This window comes from Quercus robur, chromosome 11 (assembly GCF_932294415.1).
Source record: "Quercus robur chromosome 11, dhQueRobu3.1, whole genome shotgun sequence".
NCBI lineage: Eukaryota > Viridiplantae > Streptophyta > Magnoliopsida > Fagales > Fagaceae > Quercus > Quercus robur.
Window position 1 is genome coordinate 350,399 of NC_065544.1, and position 21,075 is coordinate 371,473.

General features: G+C 35.3%; 1 protein-coding gene across 4 annotated transcripts in view; it reads right to left on the minus strand.

Moving 5' to 3' along the window:
• Positions 1-3,978: 3,978 nt before the first annotated feature.
• LOC126707673 (uncharacterized) overlaps positions 3,979-21,075 on the minus strand; it is a 34,076-nt gene continuing 16,979 nt past the window's right edge. For 2 of the 4 annotated variants that reach the window (XM_050407497.1, XM_050407500.1), the window contains 5 exons: positions 17,012-17,148; positions 13,407-14,094; positions 7,192-7,304; positions 6,159-6,414; positions 3,979-4,635 (listed from right to left, as the gene is read on the minus strand). In XM_050407497.1, the coding sequence (XP_050263454.1) occupies positions 4,339-4,635; positions 6,159-6,414; positions 7,192-7,304; positions 13,407-14,094; positions 17,012-17,148 (1,491 nt within the window). In that variant the 3' untranslated portion in view covers positions 3,979-4,338. The remainder of the gene's footprint in view (positions 4,636-6,158; positions 6,415-7,191; positions 7,305-13,406; positions 14,095-17,011; positions 17,149-21,075) is intronic. The other 2 variants (XM_050407498.1, XM_050407499.1) reach the window with 2 other exon arrangements.

Genomic DNA, 21,075 nt, shown 5'->3' on the forward strand with positions numbered 1-21,075 from the left:
CAGGCAAATTATAACTATGGTTTTGAAACACAGATTGTTCAAAGAATAAAAAAAAAAATGGAGAGGTTCAAAATTTGTGAGATAGAACCGAGGTCACCATAATGACATCATAACTAAGTTAATAATTATATGAAAGATAAATAGAGATATTAAATTAGTAAAAATAGAAAAACTTGACTAAAACAGTCCCAATAAATATAGAGATCTACCTTTCAAAAATATTTTTCATATCATAACTTTCATAAGGAAGATAAGAAATATTAAATCTTAATCAATCATAAATTAGATATCAAGTTTCTTATCAATGGAGTTAATACCGTACCATAAGTCGTTTCGCTTTGGCGAGATGATGAAATATTTCTGTACCGGCCAATATCGATATACCATTTTGGGATTATTACTATATATATATATATATATATATATATATATATCTTCATTAACTTATACATACATATGAAATTAATATACTTAAAATTTTTGTTAGAGCTCAATATGCTACTCTTTTTATGCAGGCCGAACAAATATTCTCTCCAAACTAATTTGGAGAGAAACTCTTTAAACTTATCATATATCTTTTTTTTAGGTGTGAATTTTGAAAACCGTTGAATTTCATGTTCCTTATATTCCTAACATGCATATCATATTTTATTCAAATTGGATGTTATTTACTATTCGATCAAAAAACTTTTTTTATACACAATTTTAGATCACAAAAACTTGAAAGTTTAACATTTCTTTGATGACATATCAATTGATCTTTAATCTTCTTAAAATTTTGCAAGCACGAATGATATAATAAGAACATGCAACACAACAGCTAAATTTTCAAAATTTATACTCAATATAAAGACATACGAAAAGTTTGAAGGGTTTCTATTTAAACAAATAAATAAAGTGGTTGATAGTTACGCCAAGCATTAAGAGGAAATTGGTTGGCAGCCAAGCATTTTATGGGTGACCGTGACAGTCAAGACTCAAGGCAGCAATTCATCATCCAAGGACTATAGAGTACGAAAATGTAGAAACTTGCAAAAAAACGCAGAGAGAAGAAATGGTGATGCAATCTCAAGGTCCGCCAACATCTCATAGTAGTTGAAACTTCAAAAATGGGTGTAATTACCAAGATTATAAAAATTCAAAAAAAAAAAAAAAAAAAAACAACTTTTATCTGATGCTGTGAGAACTGTCCACTGTTTTCAAACCCCAAAGGTTCAAATGCAATTTGCACGGTGCACTTCTTTTTTCTTTTCTTTTTTTTTTGCATATGCCGGTTTTGGAGTTAAAAGAATCATCTTGGTGAACGGTTCTTGGTTAATCAAGTCAAATCATACTGTTCGGTCTGAGTTTCACAACCACGACTATAATTAATTTAATGAGTCGTTCACAGTTTCATAGTCTAAATTAGTTCATACTTACACATGCATGACTTAATCTTTTGAGACAAGCGTATGACTACTAGCAGGAACAACCAAGGCTCAAGCAGGCCCGAGGGAGTGGAAGGACACAGATGGGCGCATCAATCATGTAGGGGCTTGGTATGTTGGCAGAAGGAGCCAAAGACCCCACATCTACAGAAAATTCTACATCTGAGACCATAAGTACGCCCACTTAGTCCACGATGGCAATGCATGATCCGTAAGGCACACATTGGAAACGTGGACAACTTTGAGATCTTGTCGACACCCCATAAGGAGCATCGATTAGGAATGTAAAAATTAGAGGGGAAAATGTCTTTCAAGTAGGTATGAAGCACAAAAACCCAGATTGAGTCCAAGGCATCAACTAACGCTTGGATCAAAACTGATGGGGAGCATGCAAGATAGTATGATACACAAGCACAGAGCCTGCCGAGCCATACAATCCTGCCATCACTCACACACCATCACGTACACTAGACCAAAACACCACCAAGCGAACCACATAATGACAAGCCACAAGGCTTACCAAAAGCAAAAGAAAGCATCCGAGTGGCACCGATTCTGCACTGCTTGGCATGAAAAGTTGAAACAACCCAAAGGCTACTGACACATGACCATGTGTCGTAGCCACGTGGGAGCAAAGCCATGTAAGCTTGATGGCCACCTTAGGCTTGTTATTGCATGCCACTCAGCAAAAAGAATACCATCCGCCTTGCTATAGTGATGCCCAGGCAATCCCAAGAATACAACTCGGCCCCCACGAAGCCACCACCGACAATGGAGGAGGCGCCTTCCCTTGCCATTGGTTACTGGAGTTATGACACCAGCCCCTTGACATGAGCATGCCTACTTGTGGGCAAGATCATGGGGGAAAAATGGACTTTTGCCCTTATTTTTTAAAATATCTAGCATATTGTTTAAAACTATCAAGCATGGTGTCCCTATGTATTTTGAAACTCAATTTAAAAAAAATCAAGGTACAAGTGGAACTCAACATTAGCAACGTCGAATTTTATGCATATTTTGTCACTTTTTTTTATTTTTGTTGAAAATTTAAGTGAAGCTTGACCCTGCTAATGTCAAGTTTTTTATTTAAAAATATACATATAACTCGATTTTGTTAAAATCAAGTTTCTAAAACAATAACATTCTGCTAAGTAGTTTCAAAATAGGGACATTATACTAGATATTTTAAAAAATAAGAGTAAAAGGCTAAAAGCCTATTTTCCCCCAAGATCATGAGAGGGGATGATGGTCTACACTTCCTCACCTAGGGAGCTCTTAAGGTCTGTTTGGTTGGGAGATGAAAAAGTAAAAAGATAAAAAATATTTTAATTTTCTCTTAAGGTGTTTGGTTGAGACGAAGAAAAGATGAAAGTAGAATATATAATTTATATAAATTTACTCTTATATCCCTATTATATAATTTAATAAAATAATTTTTAATCATTAAATAATAATAAAAATTTACTCCTCCATTCACTTATATATATATATATATATATATATATATATATTTTGTGTATCAAAATAAAATCACCATTTAATTAAAAAAAACACCGTTAATTAAAAAAAAAAGTAACAGTTGATTAAAAAAAAAAACGAAGACACGTTAATATGAAAAGAATGAACCAAAAAAAAAAAGGGAGGGAGTGAGAGACATACGTGGCATGCAAAAGAGAGAAGAAATGAGGGGTTGGTGATAGGTATTAATTAGAGGTAATTTTATCATCAATTGCATCAACCTTCCACATTTGTCCTCTCTCCAAAATAGAGAGATCAAATTTTAGTGGGCCAGGTATGTAAGTGCCTAGGCCTCACCAAAATCCTCAAACTTTTTTTTCCTCACCAAACAACCTAAAATTCTATTTTCTCACATTTATTTTCTATTTTTCTTATTTCATCTCCAACCAAACATACCCTTAGGCTAATTACTAGTTAGTTTGTGGAACCATTAATGCGTTGAGAAAAGATGGAGGCATATTTTTTAAAGCAAATCTTCACATTTTGACTTGATTTTTCGTACACATCTTAAAAGAATCCAATTGTGAAGTAGGAAAATTTTTAGCCCGGAGTCAAACTTAATTATTTTAAAAATATATATATTTCAGAAGCCGAAAAATATGACAAATCCAAATTTTTTATAGATGTAGTTAATGTCGTGAATTGGTAGCATCTTACTGTAGGATGGAACTATCACAGGGAAGATAGAGCACCAGATTGAAAATAAACAACATACAAGTCAGCAAACTGAGCTGAAATGCCAAAACAAGATGAAAGGAAAATTCTGGAATGTTCACCTAGGTAAGCTCCTAGACTGCACGCTATGTTAGTGATCATTGGCGCATACACATTCTGATTGAAACCAGAGTAAAAAATCTAGTTCCTTTTCTAGTGCAAGAAGTGAGATTCTTTAAAATCTCTCTAAAAATAAAATAAAAAACCTTTATCTACGGCTTGTGTTCATTCTTTGGATTTCTGTGTTTTAGTACAAAAAGATTGATATCAATCTACAAAAATAAATGAATCCTAATAGAAACATAAAAGAGAACAAATCAAAACACAATGTACACCAATTTCTATACCAAAAATAAATAAAAATTGCAATAACATTACATCTTCTTTTCTCGGGAGCTAGCAGTAAATCTTTTATCAATACACTTTCAGCCTTCAAAATTTGGCCTACGTTTGATTTCCATCTGCTGTCAAAATTTATGCCGGGCCCCTCTGCCATGTTTGCAGTTCCTTTGAAGGAAAACAGATGAAGGACAAAATCAATACTTTTAAAAATTTCAAAGACAAAACAAAAGTGCAACATTTTCAATTTGGGGGATGAAAATCAAACTTGGACCATATGAAGGCGATAATTTCAACCATGTTTCAACAAAAACCTACTCTGAAAGTGTACATACACAATCTATCCAGACTTGCCACTGTTCTGAATTCTTTCTGGTTTTTCTTGGTCCTCTGTTTCCTTTGTTTCAGTTTCTGACCTGGACTGTTCATTTTCAAATGGTAATACAACTACAGGTGCTGCAGGCACCATGTCCCAACGTTCCTTCAAAAACTTTCTGAATCTCTTAACCATTTCCATCCTGAACTCTAGCTCCCGAGTGAAGAGATCAAAGAGAAGAAAAGCAAGAACATACTTGAAGGGGACAACAAACAGAATGGTTGCAGAAGAAAAAAGCACCAGTGCAACCTCAGCAGTTATCTGATAAGAGTTTAAATAAATATAATTCATCACATCACAGCCAGAGTAAAACTCAAAAGTTTTTTTGTTTCTTTCTATTTCTTTGCTATGTAATAAAGAGAGTGGGGCTGATGGGGTTCAAACCCCAGCGCCCAGGCACCACAAGAGATGCTGGAACCATTCAGGTATCCCTAAACCCCATACTAAGTGATTGTTTGGATAGCGCGTCTAGTGTCCAACGTTTTTTTGTGGGTCCCGTGCACTGTTCACGGTACTCACAAGTACCTTTTTTCAAAAAAACAACTTTAAAAGTTAGAATTAGGTCTCACGGTACTATTCATATATTTAAAAAATATTTTGCTACAGTGTTTTCAGTTTTCAGCAATAAGCAAAATCCAAACAGAGCCCAAAGATGAAAAGTACAAACGTTATTGTCTCAAAAAACTAACAACTGCCACAATAGTCATCATGTCAAAAATAATATAAGATTCCAATCACTATAAAGTGAGTCTTCTGAGAGAGAGAGTAAAGCCATAACTAAAACCCTGCCTTTAAAGAGAATTTTTACAGAAAGGCAGAAACTGTCTTAAAGACACGGTTTTAGCCATAAAATCATGATCTCAAGACACAATTTTAAAGCAGCATCAGATTCCCAATTAACAATCAAACTGCAATATTTCTACAAAAAACAAAAAAGAATGGTATTGTTTCAACAAAAGCCCCAAGTCACGCATGTTAAAACAGGCCACATGAATAGAAGAGAACACATTTTTGTCCACCATATGTTAACCAGTGTAATTAATTAAAATTTTCTTCAACTTGAAAATTGTGTATCAATAAAACAAGGTACTTGTAGGTCAAGCAATATGGTAAATCAAAGGGAAAAAAAGTAGACATAAATAATGAAGTTTGAAAACAATTAACATGCAATTTGATTGATAAAATTAGCAATTATCATGAATCAGCACTTTTTTAAGACACGAAAATCACTGAAACAATATATCATTTGGGTCATATACGGAAAATACTAAACTAACCAAATGTTTTTAACTAGTCCACCCCAATAAATGCCACAATTTCAGTGAAATCTTTGAGGATTATTTCTGCTACTTCTACACCTCACTTTTGGTATTCCTTTAGCACCTTTAATCTTTGAACTTGAATTTAAGGTCGTTTTCTCATGGAAAAGCAATACATTAACTGCAAAACAGTTTATGAGGTTTTCGTGGATGTTCCCAAGGAATATTGATGAAGGGTTATATATTGAATGTGTTACGTAGGCTGAAAAAGAGAAGATTGAAAATAAACACATCCTGTTAATTGTGTTTCCTACAGAGCTATATTTCAGAACAAAATAGACATTTATTTCTGGCATAGCAACATATTTTGTCGAAAGATGATACCAAACAGCAGTAAATACATCAGGTTTAATGTGCAAGTCAAAAAGATGGAAAAAAAAAACATTCAAGTGACATCAATACAGCATGTGTTGTTAAATGCATAATTTTAACAAGATCTCTCACTAGTGACAAGTGACAATGTACCTGCGGCTGACCTGAGAGGAGAATAGTACGTATTTTTAGTAGTGCGACATTCAGATTCTGCAAATAGTTCTCACAGTCACGCATGGCATCTTTTATGGCCATAATCTTTTGAATAGTATTTGATGGTGGCTGGTCATGGATAGTAACTTTCCCAAATGATCGTCCAAGGCGGCCCTGCTCCTTCAGCCCCTTCAATGTTAGCATGCTAGCCGCTATAATCATCAAGGCCATGGGAAATATATATGAAAGCAAATTTCTGAAAACAAAATCAACACCAAGCTTAGGTTACAATCATAGAATTCAAAATTTCAGAACATATAAAAACAATCAACAAAGCAAGATGCAAAGTACTTCCTTTGTCCCATAATGACTGGCTCAATTGAAAAATGCACAAATTTTAATAAATAAATAAATAAATCAATTCAAAACAAAACATTTTAGACTTTCAAAATTTGTTAGTTTAGAAAAAGTAGTTGGGTAGGCAAAAATACCATTTTTCTCCATACATTTTGGGGTCACGGTAAATTTGATTCCTACATTTTTTTTAGCAGTCAATTTGGTGTCTGTTATTTTCAACTTGCAGTAATTTGGTTCCTACCATCAACTTACTAACAGAAATTGACTCTATAAGTTGAAAATAAAAAGGACAAAATTAACTACTACCAAAATGTAGGGACTAAATTGAAGGCGACCTTAAAATGTAAGTACCAAAATGGTATTTTCTCCTAATGAAGGAAAAGGAAATAAAAATAATGGTTTTAACTTTTGGATAAGGACATACATAACAAGACAAACAAAAATGCAAATTGTGCCACTAATCATAGGATGGAGGGAACATCTGCTTTCAGTAAAATACAATTGCAACTTTTCTAACATTAGGAATGTCATATAAGCAAGAAACTATTATCATTTCTGATTAAAAACTAACATCACGCATTGCCATGTGAAATAGGAAACAAAATTTCAGTTGTAAAGTCATCTACCAGCTTAGAACTTCATTTTTTTTTTTTAATTATTAAAAGAAAATTTCTACCTGAAAATTATTGTATATGCAAATGCAAGAAAAGAAATAGTCAAGTATGGTTCCTCCCAGTGCCTAAGCTTTTCAAAATTCTTCGCGATTATTGTCAGAGGAAGGACAAGTTCCTGCACAAGGACAAAAGGCCAATAGTCTTCATCTAATTATGATGCAATGATTCAAGGGCAAGGGCAAAACAACTGTAAGCAATATAAAGTAACTGCGGTGCAATAACTGAAATTGCTGCTTTATTCTAATGTAAAACATCAAATACTAGGGGAAAATTTGTAATAATGCATTGAAGTTATTAGTATAGATATTTTGCATGTGTTAGGATAAATTAATTAACCCTAAGCACACTTCATGAGAACATGGTATTAGAGCAACAAAATCAAATTCACCCACTACTGCTAACTCTGACATCCGCCATCAACTTTGGCATTCTCCATCACCAGTGACTACAGTAACTGAAACCATTGGTGCCCACAACTGCAGCCATAACCATAGCCATACCGTAAAACAAATCCAAAAAAAAAAAAAAAAAAAAAAAGGATAAGAAATATAATAAAATGAAATAAAACCCACACACAAAAACTTCGTGACTTCGACAAAGGCTCCCTGTAGCAATTACGAGAGAAAAACATCACCCAACCCAGTTGAGTTAATGGGTCAATCCGACCAACCCCGACGACCTGAATCTTGGGGTCTCTCGACCCAGCAAACCAAATCCTGGTGTCTTGAATGAAAAATCCACAATAGTGATCGCCGGAGATCCACGGAAACTCATCTTTTGAACTTTTGTTGTGACCCCTCATGCTATAATATGTTCTGATCTATGCACTTGAAGTAATGTGATACGGCTGGCTGCAGTGCAATTGAGGGTGAGTTGAGACACTACCAACATTGATTTTAAGATTACTTCTAGGTTGGGCTTTTTTTTAATAATTAGATGTAGCCTGGTTTTTTTTACCAACTGCCAAACTTATTTGGCAAGAGGCCAAAGAGTTGTACTCTGGTATTAGTAATTCTTATTTCCCCTATGCTTTTAATGGTCTATCTTTGGAAGATATTATACCAAATTTAAGGGTATATGAGAAGAACTCAACTTTATCAACCCATTTCATGTCATGTTCAAACAATGCAAAAACAGAGATTGTGTGCAGGTAGCTCAATTTCTCTTGGGTTTACCTACAACCTTTGATGTTGTGAAATCATAATTCTTATTTAAGTTTTTGGTATACAAAGCTAGTCCTCCTTATCTGATTCTGGTACCGTCACATTGCACTCTAGTGATTAACATGCTTTTCTCACCTCAAGGGGGAGTGGTATAGGTTGCCTTGGTGGTGGTAGAGGTTGTAAGCGAGGGGGAGGAGGTCATGAGAAAGGACAAGGTCCTCGCAAATATATGTATTGTCATAGTGAAAATCATACTACACAGTTGGGATCTTCAAGGTAAAACTACAGCTCATCAAGTCAATCTTCAAGAAGACAAGCATGCTTCAGTACCTTTTTAGTGCCAAAGTGGTGTATATTCCTCAAGAAGAGTATTGTCTCTTGTGTCTCTACAGTCTCAGTCAATTGCATCTCCTTCTACAGCAACTTCAGTTCAGAGATAGATACTCTCATCGCTTGAATTGCCACTCACGAACCCTGGGTCATTGACTAGGGAGCAACTGATTATATAACTGGTACTACAAGTTTGCTTTCTGATCTTGAAAAGCCAACTAGTTTTCACCATGTTAGGTTTCTCTCAATCACTATTGTATCTGGTTTGGACACTGCTAACCCCATCCTTGTCTTCAATGTTATATTCCTTAAATTTTTAGTTAGTCTAGCATCTATTAGCAAACTTTTTAAAGCACTTCACTGTTTTTTTCAGGATCTCCTAACGGGGAGAAAAATTGGTAGTAGACATGAGTCTGATGGTCTGTACTATCTGGATTCATAATTCTTCTCATTCAGTGGCCATTCAGTCATCTGTCTCTCCTTTTCAGCATCATTGTCTGCTTGGTCATCCCTCTCTTCAAACCTTAAAGTTGCTAGTTCCATCATGTTGTCAAATTGAGTCCTTATAGTGTGAAGCTTTTTAGTTAAATAAACAACATCTAGTGACTTGTGCCTCTAGACATGAAAGAGGTTTTAGTCATCCTTTTCACCTAGTTCACTGACACATTTGTGGTCCAATAAAAGTCCACTCATATTTGGGCCTTTGGTGTGTTTTTCTCTTCATTGATGATTTCTCTAAAGTCACTTGGCTTTAACTTATGAAGAAAATGTCAAAGTTGTATTCCATTTATAAATTATTTGTATAGGGAAATAAATACAGACAAAGTTTGGCTACAATTAAGTTTGTAGCCAATGGTTACAAATCCATTCAATATCTTTCTATTGGATGTAAATTTTGACAAATCCACCATTGAATTACATTTTTTTCTTATATCCTCCATGCTTACAAAATTTCCAAAAGATCAAAGATCAATAGCTATGTCATCAATCAAAATTTTAAATTTCAAGTTTATGTAGTCTAAAATTATTCATAAAAATAAGGTTATAGATCAAATAGTAAATAACATCTGAGTGACACAAAATTTGATATGTGTATAAACATAAAGAACATGCAATCTAATAATTAGATTTTCAAAATATATAGTCATGTTAATTTTTTTAATGAAAGTTGTAGCCAAACTTTGTCCAATAAACACAACTTGATTTAATTAGTGTTTTTTGTCCTAAAAATGCTCGAGAATAAGTTCATACTGTTTTGTCTCAATTTCTTGATGACCATGGTGTATAAGCAGGGATTTCAATGTGTTTCGATTCCACATGGAAAGAGTAGGGGCTGATGTATTTACGGCAGCAATGCATCATTTTTCTGATTTTATATATGTTCCGCAGAAGGAGGTAATTTCATGTGGTCCAATAATTGTGAGATTGCTTCAATGTCGAGAATTGACAGGTTCACTTTTCACGCCTAATTGGGAGGAGCGCTATTCCTCATCGTCACAAAGAAGTTTATCCATGCTTTTATCAGATCACTTTCCTATTTTATCGGATTGTAGTAACTGGTCATGCCTAATTGGGAGAAGCGCTATTCCTCATTGTCTGAAACTGATCACTTGGGTGCTCGTCCTGCTGATACTCCTACGGATTCTGCTGTTAAACTTGATGGCAAGAAAGGTGAACTGTTTAGTGATGTTAGTCGATATCACCGCTTGGTTGGGAATTGAATTATCTTACTGTGACTCATCCTGACATTACTTATGTTGTTGGTGTGGTTAATCGATATATGCATGCTCCTTGACAACCTCACTTTAATGTTGTCCGTCGTATCTTATGTTATCTGAAAAGGGCACCTCGACGGGGACTTTTGTACAAGCCCTCTCCTTCTCTGTCTGTGACAGGTTTTAGTGATACTAACTGGGTTGGTAGTCATTTTGAACGGCAGTCCACATCTGGCTATGGCTATTGCACCTTTGTTGGTGGCAATCAGGCTGCTATTTATATTGCTAGCAATCTGTGTTCCATGAACGTACCAAATATATTGAGTTTGATTGTCACTTCATTTGGGATTTAATGATGAAGAAACAGATTGTCACCCTCTTTGTTTGTTCGAATGATCAGTTGGGTGATATTTTCACCAAGCCTTTAGCTCATGCCTCCTTTCAACAACTATCTTTCAAGCTGGGCATGTTTAATATGTATGCTCCCAGCTTGAGGGGGAGTGCTAGAGCTATTTTCTTGCTACTTGTTCTATTGGCATATTAATAAGGATACTTGTGTAAGGTGGAGGCTGATAGATTAACGCCTAAACTCTGCCTTTATTTTCCCCTTCCTCTTACTTCTCTAACCTGATTTTCTATAGTTTACAATTTAACTAAATGCTTGTAATTTGTGTTCTTGATTGTATTGATTCCCAGCTGTATAATACATCGTGTATACTTGGGTGACTCTTTTTTAATGTTTGAATAAAATTATCATTACTTATCAAAAACAAATCTCCTAAAGGTGATTAGATGTTCCCTTAGAAAAGCATCTAGAAACCTACAGAACCAATAAAAGTAGCATTCTTCCTTTAGGCAGCTTCATTAGGGAAAATTCTAACAAAAAAACTTTGAGAAAATGTAATTCTTTTCTCGTGAGTTTGTGCTGTATGTGTCAAAGAGATGGAGAGAAAGTGCATCATTTGTTATTGCACAGCCCTATTGCCAAGGATTTATGGGATTTGGTTTTTGCAATTATTGGGGTTTAATGGGTGATGTCATGGAGGTTGTTATCTACTAGTGAGTAGGCAAGGCTGTTTTGATGGCATTGCTATAGGGAGATTTGGAAAACCATTCCTCATTGTTTGATGTGGTGTATCTGGAGAAAGAGAAATGAAAGAAAAATTGATGATGTGAGAGGTCAACTTTAGATGAAAATGCATTTTATGAGGAATTTATTCTAGTGGTTATTGGACTTGGGGAAGTTTTCTATATGCATCTAGTATGCCACCTAAGTATTTGATGTTTATTTTCATGATAAAATTATTACTTATCAAAAAGAAAAGTGTTCCTAAATCCTATTGGAGCAATATTGTGCTAATTGGTTATCTTATCAATAAAATTCCCCCAATGTCCTTGGTGTTCAAATCCCCTTTATTGTGTTGGCTCATGATAAAACCTTATTCCGCTTATATCTAAAAAATTTTGGGTGTTTTTTACTTTGTTTAAATATTAGGCCTCGAAGGTGAAAAACTGGAATACCAAATCCTCACTTTCTTAAAATTTATTTTTCTCACATACTTGTGAATGCAAAAAGGGTGCAATATTATTGTCCTAAACTCAGTCATCATTTTGTAAGTGATGATGTCACCTTCCTTGAAACTAATTCATATTATTCCCTCCTCTTTCTCAGGATGTGATAATTCCTTCTATGTCTTCCTTGATTGCAATTGGTATCTTCCTGTTCTATTCCTGATAGCTCTCATTCGATTAAGGCTCCCTTAAACCTTTACAGGTGTGAGCCTCCTTCCCAAAATGCATATCCCTTTTTGATTCAAATATCTTCCCATTTCTTTCACAAAGGTATGGTTACTTATACTTCTCACTCTATTTTTCATTATGTTTCTTGTACACATTTATCTCCCTTATTTAATGCCTTTACCTCATTTGTATTTTTTCTGGCTATGCCCAAGTCTATCCAGGAGGCTATGTCTATTTCAGAAAGGACAACTATGGAAGAAGCGATGATAACCCTTCTGTTGTGGGGAAAATGTGCCTTGGCTTTGTTAACTAAACCCTAACACATAAATATTATTCATATATAACACAGTACCATGATAATACCGTTTTGCCCTTAGCATTATACCCATAACACCTTGATTAGAATTGTACTTGGGACTTGGTTCCTCTTCAATTAGAAAATTCAATTGCTGCTTTTTGTTAGGTGTATATTATAAAGTATTTGCTAGATAGTTTCGTTGCTTTTCGCTAGGTGTATATTATAAAGTATTTGCTAGATGGTTCCATCAAGCATCTAAAAGTGTGCCTAGATCCAAAGGGGTATACTCGGACTTATAGGGTGGATTACACGTACCTTTTTCCCAATTGCAAAAATTTATTTGGTTTGGATTTTAATATCCTTGGCTCCTAATCTTGGTTTGCCTTTGTTTCAGTTGGACGTCAAAAACGCATCCTTACAAGTGATTTGCAGGAGGAAGTGTTCATGGAGCAACCATCAGGGTCGGTTGTTTAGGGGGAATTTGTTTGGTGAGGTATGCAGATTAGGTAAAGCTATCTAAGGCCTTAAGTAGTCTCCTATAGCTTAAATTGGTAACTGGTGAAGCAGCAACAAGGTTTGGGCTTTTCTGCTGCCAACCTGATCATTCTGTTTTCCACTTCTAAAAGAGCAAAGACCTTATTATTGGTCTATTTTGATGATATAATTACCACCACAACATCAACTCATGTAACCTGAAAACTAAACTTCTGACTTCAACAAAATTATGTCCATCTAGAAGAGGAATCAGCTCATATTAGATTGACATAATGCTAAGGAAAAATATTTTAGACTAAATGATGCATGCTATTGTAGAGTAATCAAAGAGATGGCTAGACAAAGTATTGCTAAATGGCTTCCTATTCTTGTGATTCAAAAACTACTCAAAGGAAAGAAGGACTAAAGGAGAATTACAGGATCAAGGAGAAATACAAATGTAAAAGAATATATTAAAAAATTGTCAAGTGACCAACCTTGAAAAGATCAATGTTACTAGGTATCCCTTTAAGCATTGCAGCATCAATTGTAGCCTGAGTTTTCTCGACCACATGGTATTTTTGTTTGCATGTTTCTGTTGCTCTTTCTTCAAGAGTTGCATCAGCCACAACTAGATTTTTACTTAATACCACCCCTTGTCTTATTGAAGAGTTATTCCAGAAAGTAGTCGAATCATTGGAAGCCCAAGACAGAGATCTCATCCACTTCTGTAAGTAAACACTTCCATCGATGTCAAACACATGGTTATTTCTTTCAAATACCTCATCAGAAGGCGTTGCTCCTCCAGTTGATTGACTGCCTGCCTCCATAAATTTTGTAACTAGTGGTCCACCCCAAAATTTTACAGCTAAAGTTTGACAAACAACATGACCATAGGGTGCATACTCTAAATATGTGAACTGAACAAGTTTGGTGGGATCATCTAATAACTTCCGCATAAACTGAAGGGCCTGAAGTCTCGCTATACTATTAATAGCACTGATAGTAGCTCTCTCCTTTCCTTTAAGAGCACCATACACATGAAACAAAGATTCATCACCATCCTTTGGTCTATACTCACGCATGAACTTGTGTAAAGCAATAACTTCACCTACAAATGCATGCCAGACATCTCGCCTCATTTCACCTCCCAAGTCAACAAATTCCAGGACCCACGATTTTGACCTAAATAAAAACAAACAAAATGCGTATTATTCTTGTAAGTAGATGAGATATTTATAAGAGAATTATGCAGCTTGAAGAAAAGACTTCTACATAAAAAAAACTATTACAAACAAAACAATGTTTATATAATGATATCAAACCCTAAAGCTAGAAGAGAAAGATGATGATATGTCCAATCAAATCAAAATCTTGATAAATCCAATATTCCAAATAATCATACCACTACCCTATTGTAGAAGTTTGAGATAAGATGCAGCAGACATGATTCAACATCTCACTCACAATATCACAGTATACCTTGTCATAATTTCCTACATTCACCTTCAAATACATGAGGATTTCATTCACAGGTTTATCATTATCAAAGATGTCCAACATTGTTTCGGAATGTCACATTATCCTTATGAGTTGCCTCTGCGGTCAAATTTTCCAGGAGGTGGTCAAGTAGATGGGTAATATATAGAGAAAATATTATTTCCTTGAAAAGACAGAAAAGTAAACAGAACAAAGCAGAAAATGTTAGGCCAGAGGGCAGGGAGTGGCCACCCCCTGAAGTGTTCATGCGAAAGAAAGGATACTTAAAGCTAGGTCAACACAGTTGATAAAAAACTATGTGGAGAAATAAGGCTTCAAAATACTGGCTTGGCCCTTTAATTGTTTGCTAACTATTACAATGACCTTCAAAAACCTAAACAATCAAGATAAATTTATTAAATTTATTTTGAAAAATCATAATATCCTTACAATCCTAATCCATAATATTGAGAAGATATACACCAATAATGATTTGATGAATCCCTTTTTTTTATTCTCTTCTTTTCTTTCTTTCTTTTTTTTTTTTTTTTGGGGGGGGGGGGGGGGGGGGGGAGGTATCTGAATAATTTGATATATCTCACTCACTCTATTACAATGCACCAGATCAGATTTTTCCTATATACCAGAGACGATGTCCAGGAGTAACATAATGAGTGAGATACGCTAAATCATGTTAAACATTAGTATGAATCATTGTCATTAACATTAGGTTTGATTTCATTTCGTTTCCAACTGCAGCTCTAACATATCCCCAGAAATGATTATCATAAGCAATTAATTTTATAAAGCTTCCCTTTAAATTTGAGTGTGCTACTAGAGTGGGTTATAAATTCTGCCCTAAGTTTTCCCTACCATGCTTCCACCCCTCTAGCAGTTGGCCAAGGCTGAGCCCATCAACTGAAAAACATTTTTTTTTTTCTTGAGTTTCTTGTTACTCTTCCTCGAAGATGACAAAAAATCAAGATCAGGGGTAACCCAATTATCTATTTTCAGATAAGTAGGTATCCATGTTATCTGTGAAGCACTTAGATAACAACTGATAGGTTAATCTAACTTCATCATGTTTTTCTTGTAGTTGCTTTATTTGACGGAAGGAGAACATGAAAGAAAAAACTTGTAGGACTAGAATAACTCAGAATACTTGGTTTTATGAGACAAATGGTTGCACAAAGAAGCTTCAACCCACTAAGACACATATTTTCAATTCCATAATGCATATCCTTTTGCAACTCTCACACTCTTCAACAATCATTGGAAAATATATTGCTGAAACAAGACAACAATCATGGTCCAAATTCTAGATTCCAATCCCCACGAATTTAGAGGGAGAGGCAAGGGTCCATAAGAGAAAAAAGAGAAATGTAATGATAGGGATTTCTTTTGAATGTTAACGACCGTCAAAGAGAAATATAATGATAAGGTTTCCTTTCTGGCCCAAGGCAGGTAACCATTCTAAATAAGCAATCCAGAGTAAATTCTAAACTTTGAAAGATTTTTGGTCCTCAACCAATCGTGTGTCACCCAATATACTTCAACAGAAGTGTAAACATACACAAATATCCTAACATATACACTGAGAGAGATAATGTGTCCTCACTTTCGTAAGGCCATTAGAAAGGCATATTTTTCACAAATTTCTTTACAACACATCATTTGCAATTAAGGAATTGAGTTGAATATTTTACATAACATGCAAATTACAATTAAATATAAATTCTAAAACAATAAAAGATCTAGTGACCCAGATAAATGAACATTCACAATAACAATTGTAGCAAGTGACAATTTTGAACTGCATGAAACCAAGAAGAGCAGATTCTTTAGAAACCTACTACTGCTTATGGTATCCTTCCACATTCCTTAGATTCAGTTCAAATATGCTTTAGCAAAAATGAAAAATCAACCACCTCCAATTCATTTATATTTCAACCAACCCTGCTCAAAGTCAGTGCATTATCCTATCAGGATTTACTAACAACCAATTTCTGATTGTTACTGCTCTCCTTGTGTGTCTTGTAACAATGTCCACTTGTTTCTTTCTTTCTTTTTCTTTTTCTTTTTTTTTTTTTTTTTTTTTTGATGACATAGGAGAACTTCACTCAAATTAGCTGCACGTTGTAGAGCATACTATACAGCAATCCTCACTATTAATCAAACTCCTATGGGCAACTGACCCCACCCACCAGAACCAATTACTGGGTAGTCCAGAGGCTTGTCACCCCTAACGGGCTAAGCAGTTTATCCTCATACCCAGGAGGCAATGTCCACTTGTTTCTTGAATTCCTTTCTTGAATGAATTCCTTGGTAAGGTAATTTTAAAAAAATCCTACTAGTGAATAGCTAATTTATATGAAGAGAGTTTCATTAATGTAAGTCCCTAGCATAAAACCAAACAGATCTGAAATGTATTCTTGATTTGATCTCTACTTCAGTCTGTCCCCCTAATATCATAGGATAAACAATCTGATCTTTCCTTTAACAGCACTGTGAGAATAAAAAAAGCAGCCAGCTGTTCCACATCCAAGGTATATCATTACTCATACATGACAGCACTTTTAAATGCACAAGTTGCTCTGCTGATAGTTTGAAGTAGCTTACTCACTCGGTACCAGAGGAGATGGAGACAGCTGAGTCAAAAAGAGCAGATCCCAAAGGTCCAACTTTTGCTTTCTCCACTCGTAGTCCATCTCTAGTAAGATCAAGTTTTATAGCATCTTTGTGCCCTGATAAACCAATTGCCTGCAACATAGAATTGAAAAGATCACTGACAAAGATTGCTCCAACCAAAAATGTATTCCTTTTATTTTTATTATTACAATAGAAATAAAAAAGAAGGATTGGGTTGAAGATTGTTATTTTTTTATAAGTAATAAGATTTATTGATATCAAAAAAGGGACGCCCTAGTACATAGGAAGTGTATAGGGGTCAAAGAAATCAAGTACAAAAATTAAAAAAATCTAGAAAATCAAGAAAGGAAGGGTAAGATTGGTTTCTCAAAGCAGACAACCAATCTACTAAGGTTCTAAAGAAAAGTAACTTGAGGTTTGAAATGGATCTCTCATTATTTTCAAAGCACCTACTATTTCTTTCCCTCCAAAGACACCACATGAGACAATGGGGAACGATTATCCGTATATGACCATTCCAATGATGACCAAACCGCCCTTGCCAACAAGCTAGGAGCCCCAAACTGACTTTGGCATAACTTAACTTACTCCAAATAAACCCAAAACCATAGACCACAAGTCCATGGTAACCGGACAATGAAGGAAAAAATGGTCAACTGATTTACCATTACACTTGCACATATAACACCAATCCAATAGCCAAACCTTCCTTTTAATTAAATTATCAATCACCAAACATTTCCCCCAAGCTGCAATCCAAACAAAGAAAACCACTCGAGAGGGGATCCTCAACTTCCATATGCTTTTCCAAGGAAAACATGAATCATTAGAGCCCACTAGCAGAAAATAATAAGCATTAACCATAAAACCCTTAGTTCTATCTAGTTTCCGGCTCATTTTATCCTCCTCTACTCCCTTTATAGAAGTTCCATATATGGTATCCATGAATCTCAACATAGCCTCCAATTCCCAATTATGAATAGCCCTAAAGAAACTTACATCCCAATGAAGAACTCCATCTGTAAACTTCATAAGCTCAGCCACACTTCCCTCCTTATCATGACAAAATCTAAATAATTCAGGATAGCTGGCAACAAGAGTTGTCTCCCCACACCATCAATCTCGCCAAAACTTCACTCTTGACCCATCACCTATTTCATACACAATATAACATGACAAAAAAGTCCATCCCCGACTGATATATTTCCACAAACTAACATCATAAGGACCAGCAATTGAACCAGTACACCAGCCTCCCCATACACATCCAACCTCTACCACTTGCTACCAAAGAGCATCTTTTTCAAATCTCCACAACCACTTCCCAAGTAAAGCTTCATTAAAAATCCTCAAATTTCTTATCCCCAAACCACCAGAAGAAAGAGGAGAAGAAAGAGGTGCACACATAGTGGCCCATTTAACTAGGTGAAATTTGGGTTTGTCCCCTAGACCACTCATAAGAAATTCCATTTCATCCCCTAGACCACCCCATAAGAAATTCCATTGGATTTTTGCAATATGGTTAGTCACAGGAGCAAGGATCAAAAATAAAGAGAGGAAATAAGTAGGCAAATTTTATAGAGTATTTTTAATAAAAGAGTGACTCTACCTCCCCTAGATAAGTACAAACGTTTCCATCCTGCTAATCTCCTTTCCACCTTCTCCAGAATCGGGTTCCAAATTGTCTTATCTTTAAATTTTACACCCAAAGGAAGACCCAAATATTTCATTGGAAGAGTACCTTGCTTGCGGTCGAGGACATTCAACAATATCTCAATATTATGAACCACTCCCACAGGTACCAATTCTAACTTACCCATATTTATTTTTAGTCCTAAAACGGCCTTAAACCAAATAAGCACCATACAGAGAATCAAAATCTGATTAAGGTCAGCATCATAGAAAATTAACGTGTCATTAGCAATGAGGAGATAAGACACCACCAAAGATCTACCCTATAAATTACCCACATGAAAACCTAACCTGCAGCCCTCATGGACAACTTTATCTAACGCTCTTCCAAGAGTTTCCATGACCAAAACAAATAACAAAGTAGACAAAGTGATGCAGGGCATTTCAAGCAACTATATGCCTATATCCTAATCCACTTGTAACTAATTAGTTAGTTAGAAGATTTCTTAAGCATTAGCCTATAGGATTTAGACACTTGTCAACCATCTAGAGGCTGCCAATGCCAAACAACTAGTATAAGTAGGAGAATGTAAACTCTTTGTAAATTAGTGCAAGAACTAAGCGTTCTTGCAAAGGTACTTATCCACCTATCAATTTTTTCTAAGTAACTCAGCCCTTTCATTGTTTCTAAACCATACACAGACAGCCCATCACATCCCCTGCATCACAAAGGATCACATTGTCTCAACCCTCTAGAGCTCACAAAAAAACCACAAGGAGAACCATTAATAAGGATAGAAAAACAAACAGTATATAGACAAAAGAAAATCCACCTCCTCCACTTATCATAAAAACCACCAAATTCATAAGAAAGCCCCAATTCACATGATTATAAGCCTTCTCGACATCTAGTTTACAAAGCAATGCTGGCCAACCAGACTTCAATCTACTATCAAGGTATTCATTAGCAATAAGGACTGGGTCAAGAATCTGCCTCTTCAGAACAAAAGCATTCTGAGAAGCTAAAATTATATCTCCCATGACCGTGCGTAGTTGAGTAGCTAAAACTTTAGCAATAATTTTATAAACCCCCCAACAAGACTAATAGGGCGAAAGTCCTTGACTTCTACTACAGCAGATTTTTTCGAAATGAGAGTAATGAAGGTTGCATTCATGCTTTTTTCAAACTGACCTTTAGAAGAAAAAAAAATGGTGAAAAACAGCCATAAGATCTAGTTTAAGAATCTCCCAGCAAGATTGGAAAAATGCCATGGGTAAACCACCAGGCCCGAGCAATTTGTCATCACTGAAATCCTTAATGACTTCAAATATCACTGTCTCACTGTCTCCTCAGAAGGTCTCTCCAACCAGTCCGCTTTATCTCCAGATATTGTTGGAAATTCCAACACTTTTGGAAAAGGTCTATTAAGTTGCTGCTCAGAATATAAATCCATGAAAATTTGAGTAATACAATCCGCAATCATATCCTGATTAGAAGACAAAGTCCCATTAACCATAAAAGTCTCGATACCATTATTTCTTCTATTAGAATAGGCCATCCTATGAAAAATCTGGTATCGGCATCCCCCTGCCTCAAGTGCAACATCCTAGACTTTTGTCTCCAACTAAACTCCTCTAGTAAAGTGAACTTCTCAATTTCTGTACGGAGATTTACCTATTCTAATTTTTCCTCAACTATTAGTAAATGAGTCTCCCCTCTAACATCTAAGGCACTCAGTTTACTCCATAACTGCTGCTTCTTAATAGCAACATTGCCAAACTCGGTTTCATTCCACCATTTAAGATCCACTTTCAAAGCTAAAAGCTACCAACTTCTTAGCCAATATATAACTAGGAGTTCCTTGGAACAAATAAGATGCCCACCAGCAATCTGAAGATTGTTTGCTGATTGTTTTTTTTTTTTTTTTTTGGTTTTATTTGTGTATTTGAGAGGTTCAGCCATCCCAGATTGGTGTTAATGGAGTGTTTTTTTTTTTTTTTGGTTGAGTTGTTGGAGTTTAACTTGTTTTAAGACTTTGAGGAAAGCCTGTGTGGGAGATTGAGGTTTTGGAGCAATTAGTTGCAATCTCAAATCTCAGTGTTACAGTGAACTATGTTGTACTTTGGGTTAGTTGTGTTCAATGCCTGAAGAAAAATCTAGTCATGGCTGAGAGAAAAATTCACTCGTCAAGGATATTTATATGTAATGTACTGGCCCAAGAGGCCCAATATATTGTAATTTGTAAGCCCATGTAGGGTTAACCCTAGTTCCTATATATACCCTACTAGGGTTCATTGCAATCAATAATTGAAAATACAATAAACATGTAGCTGATGTAGGAGACGGCAAAAAGATCTTTATTTTGCATGTTAATTGTATTTTAATGGGTATTTTATTTTAGGCTC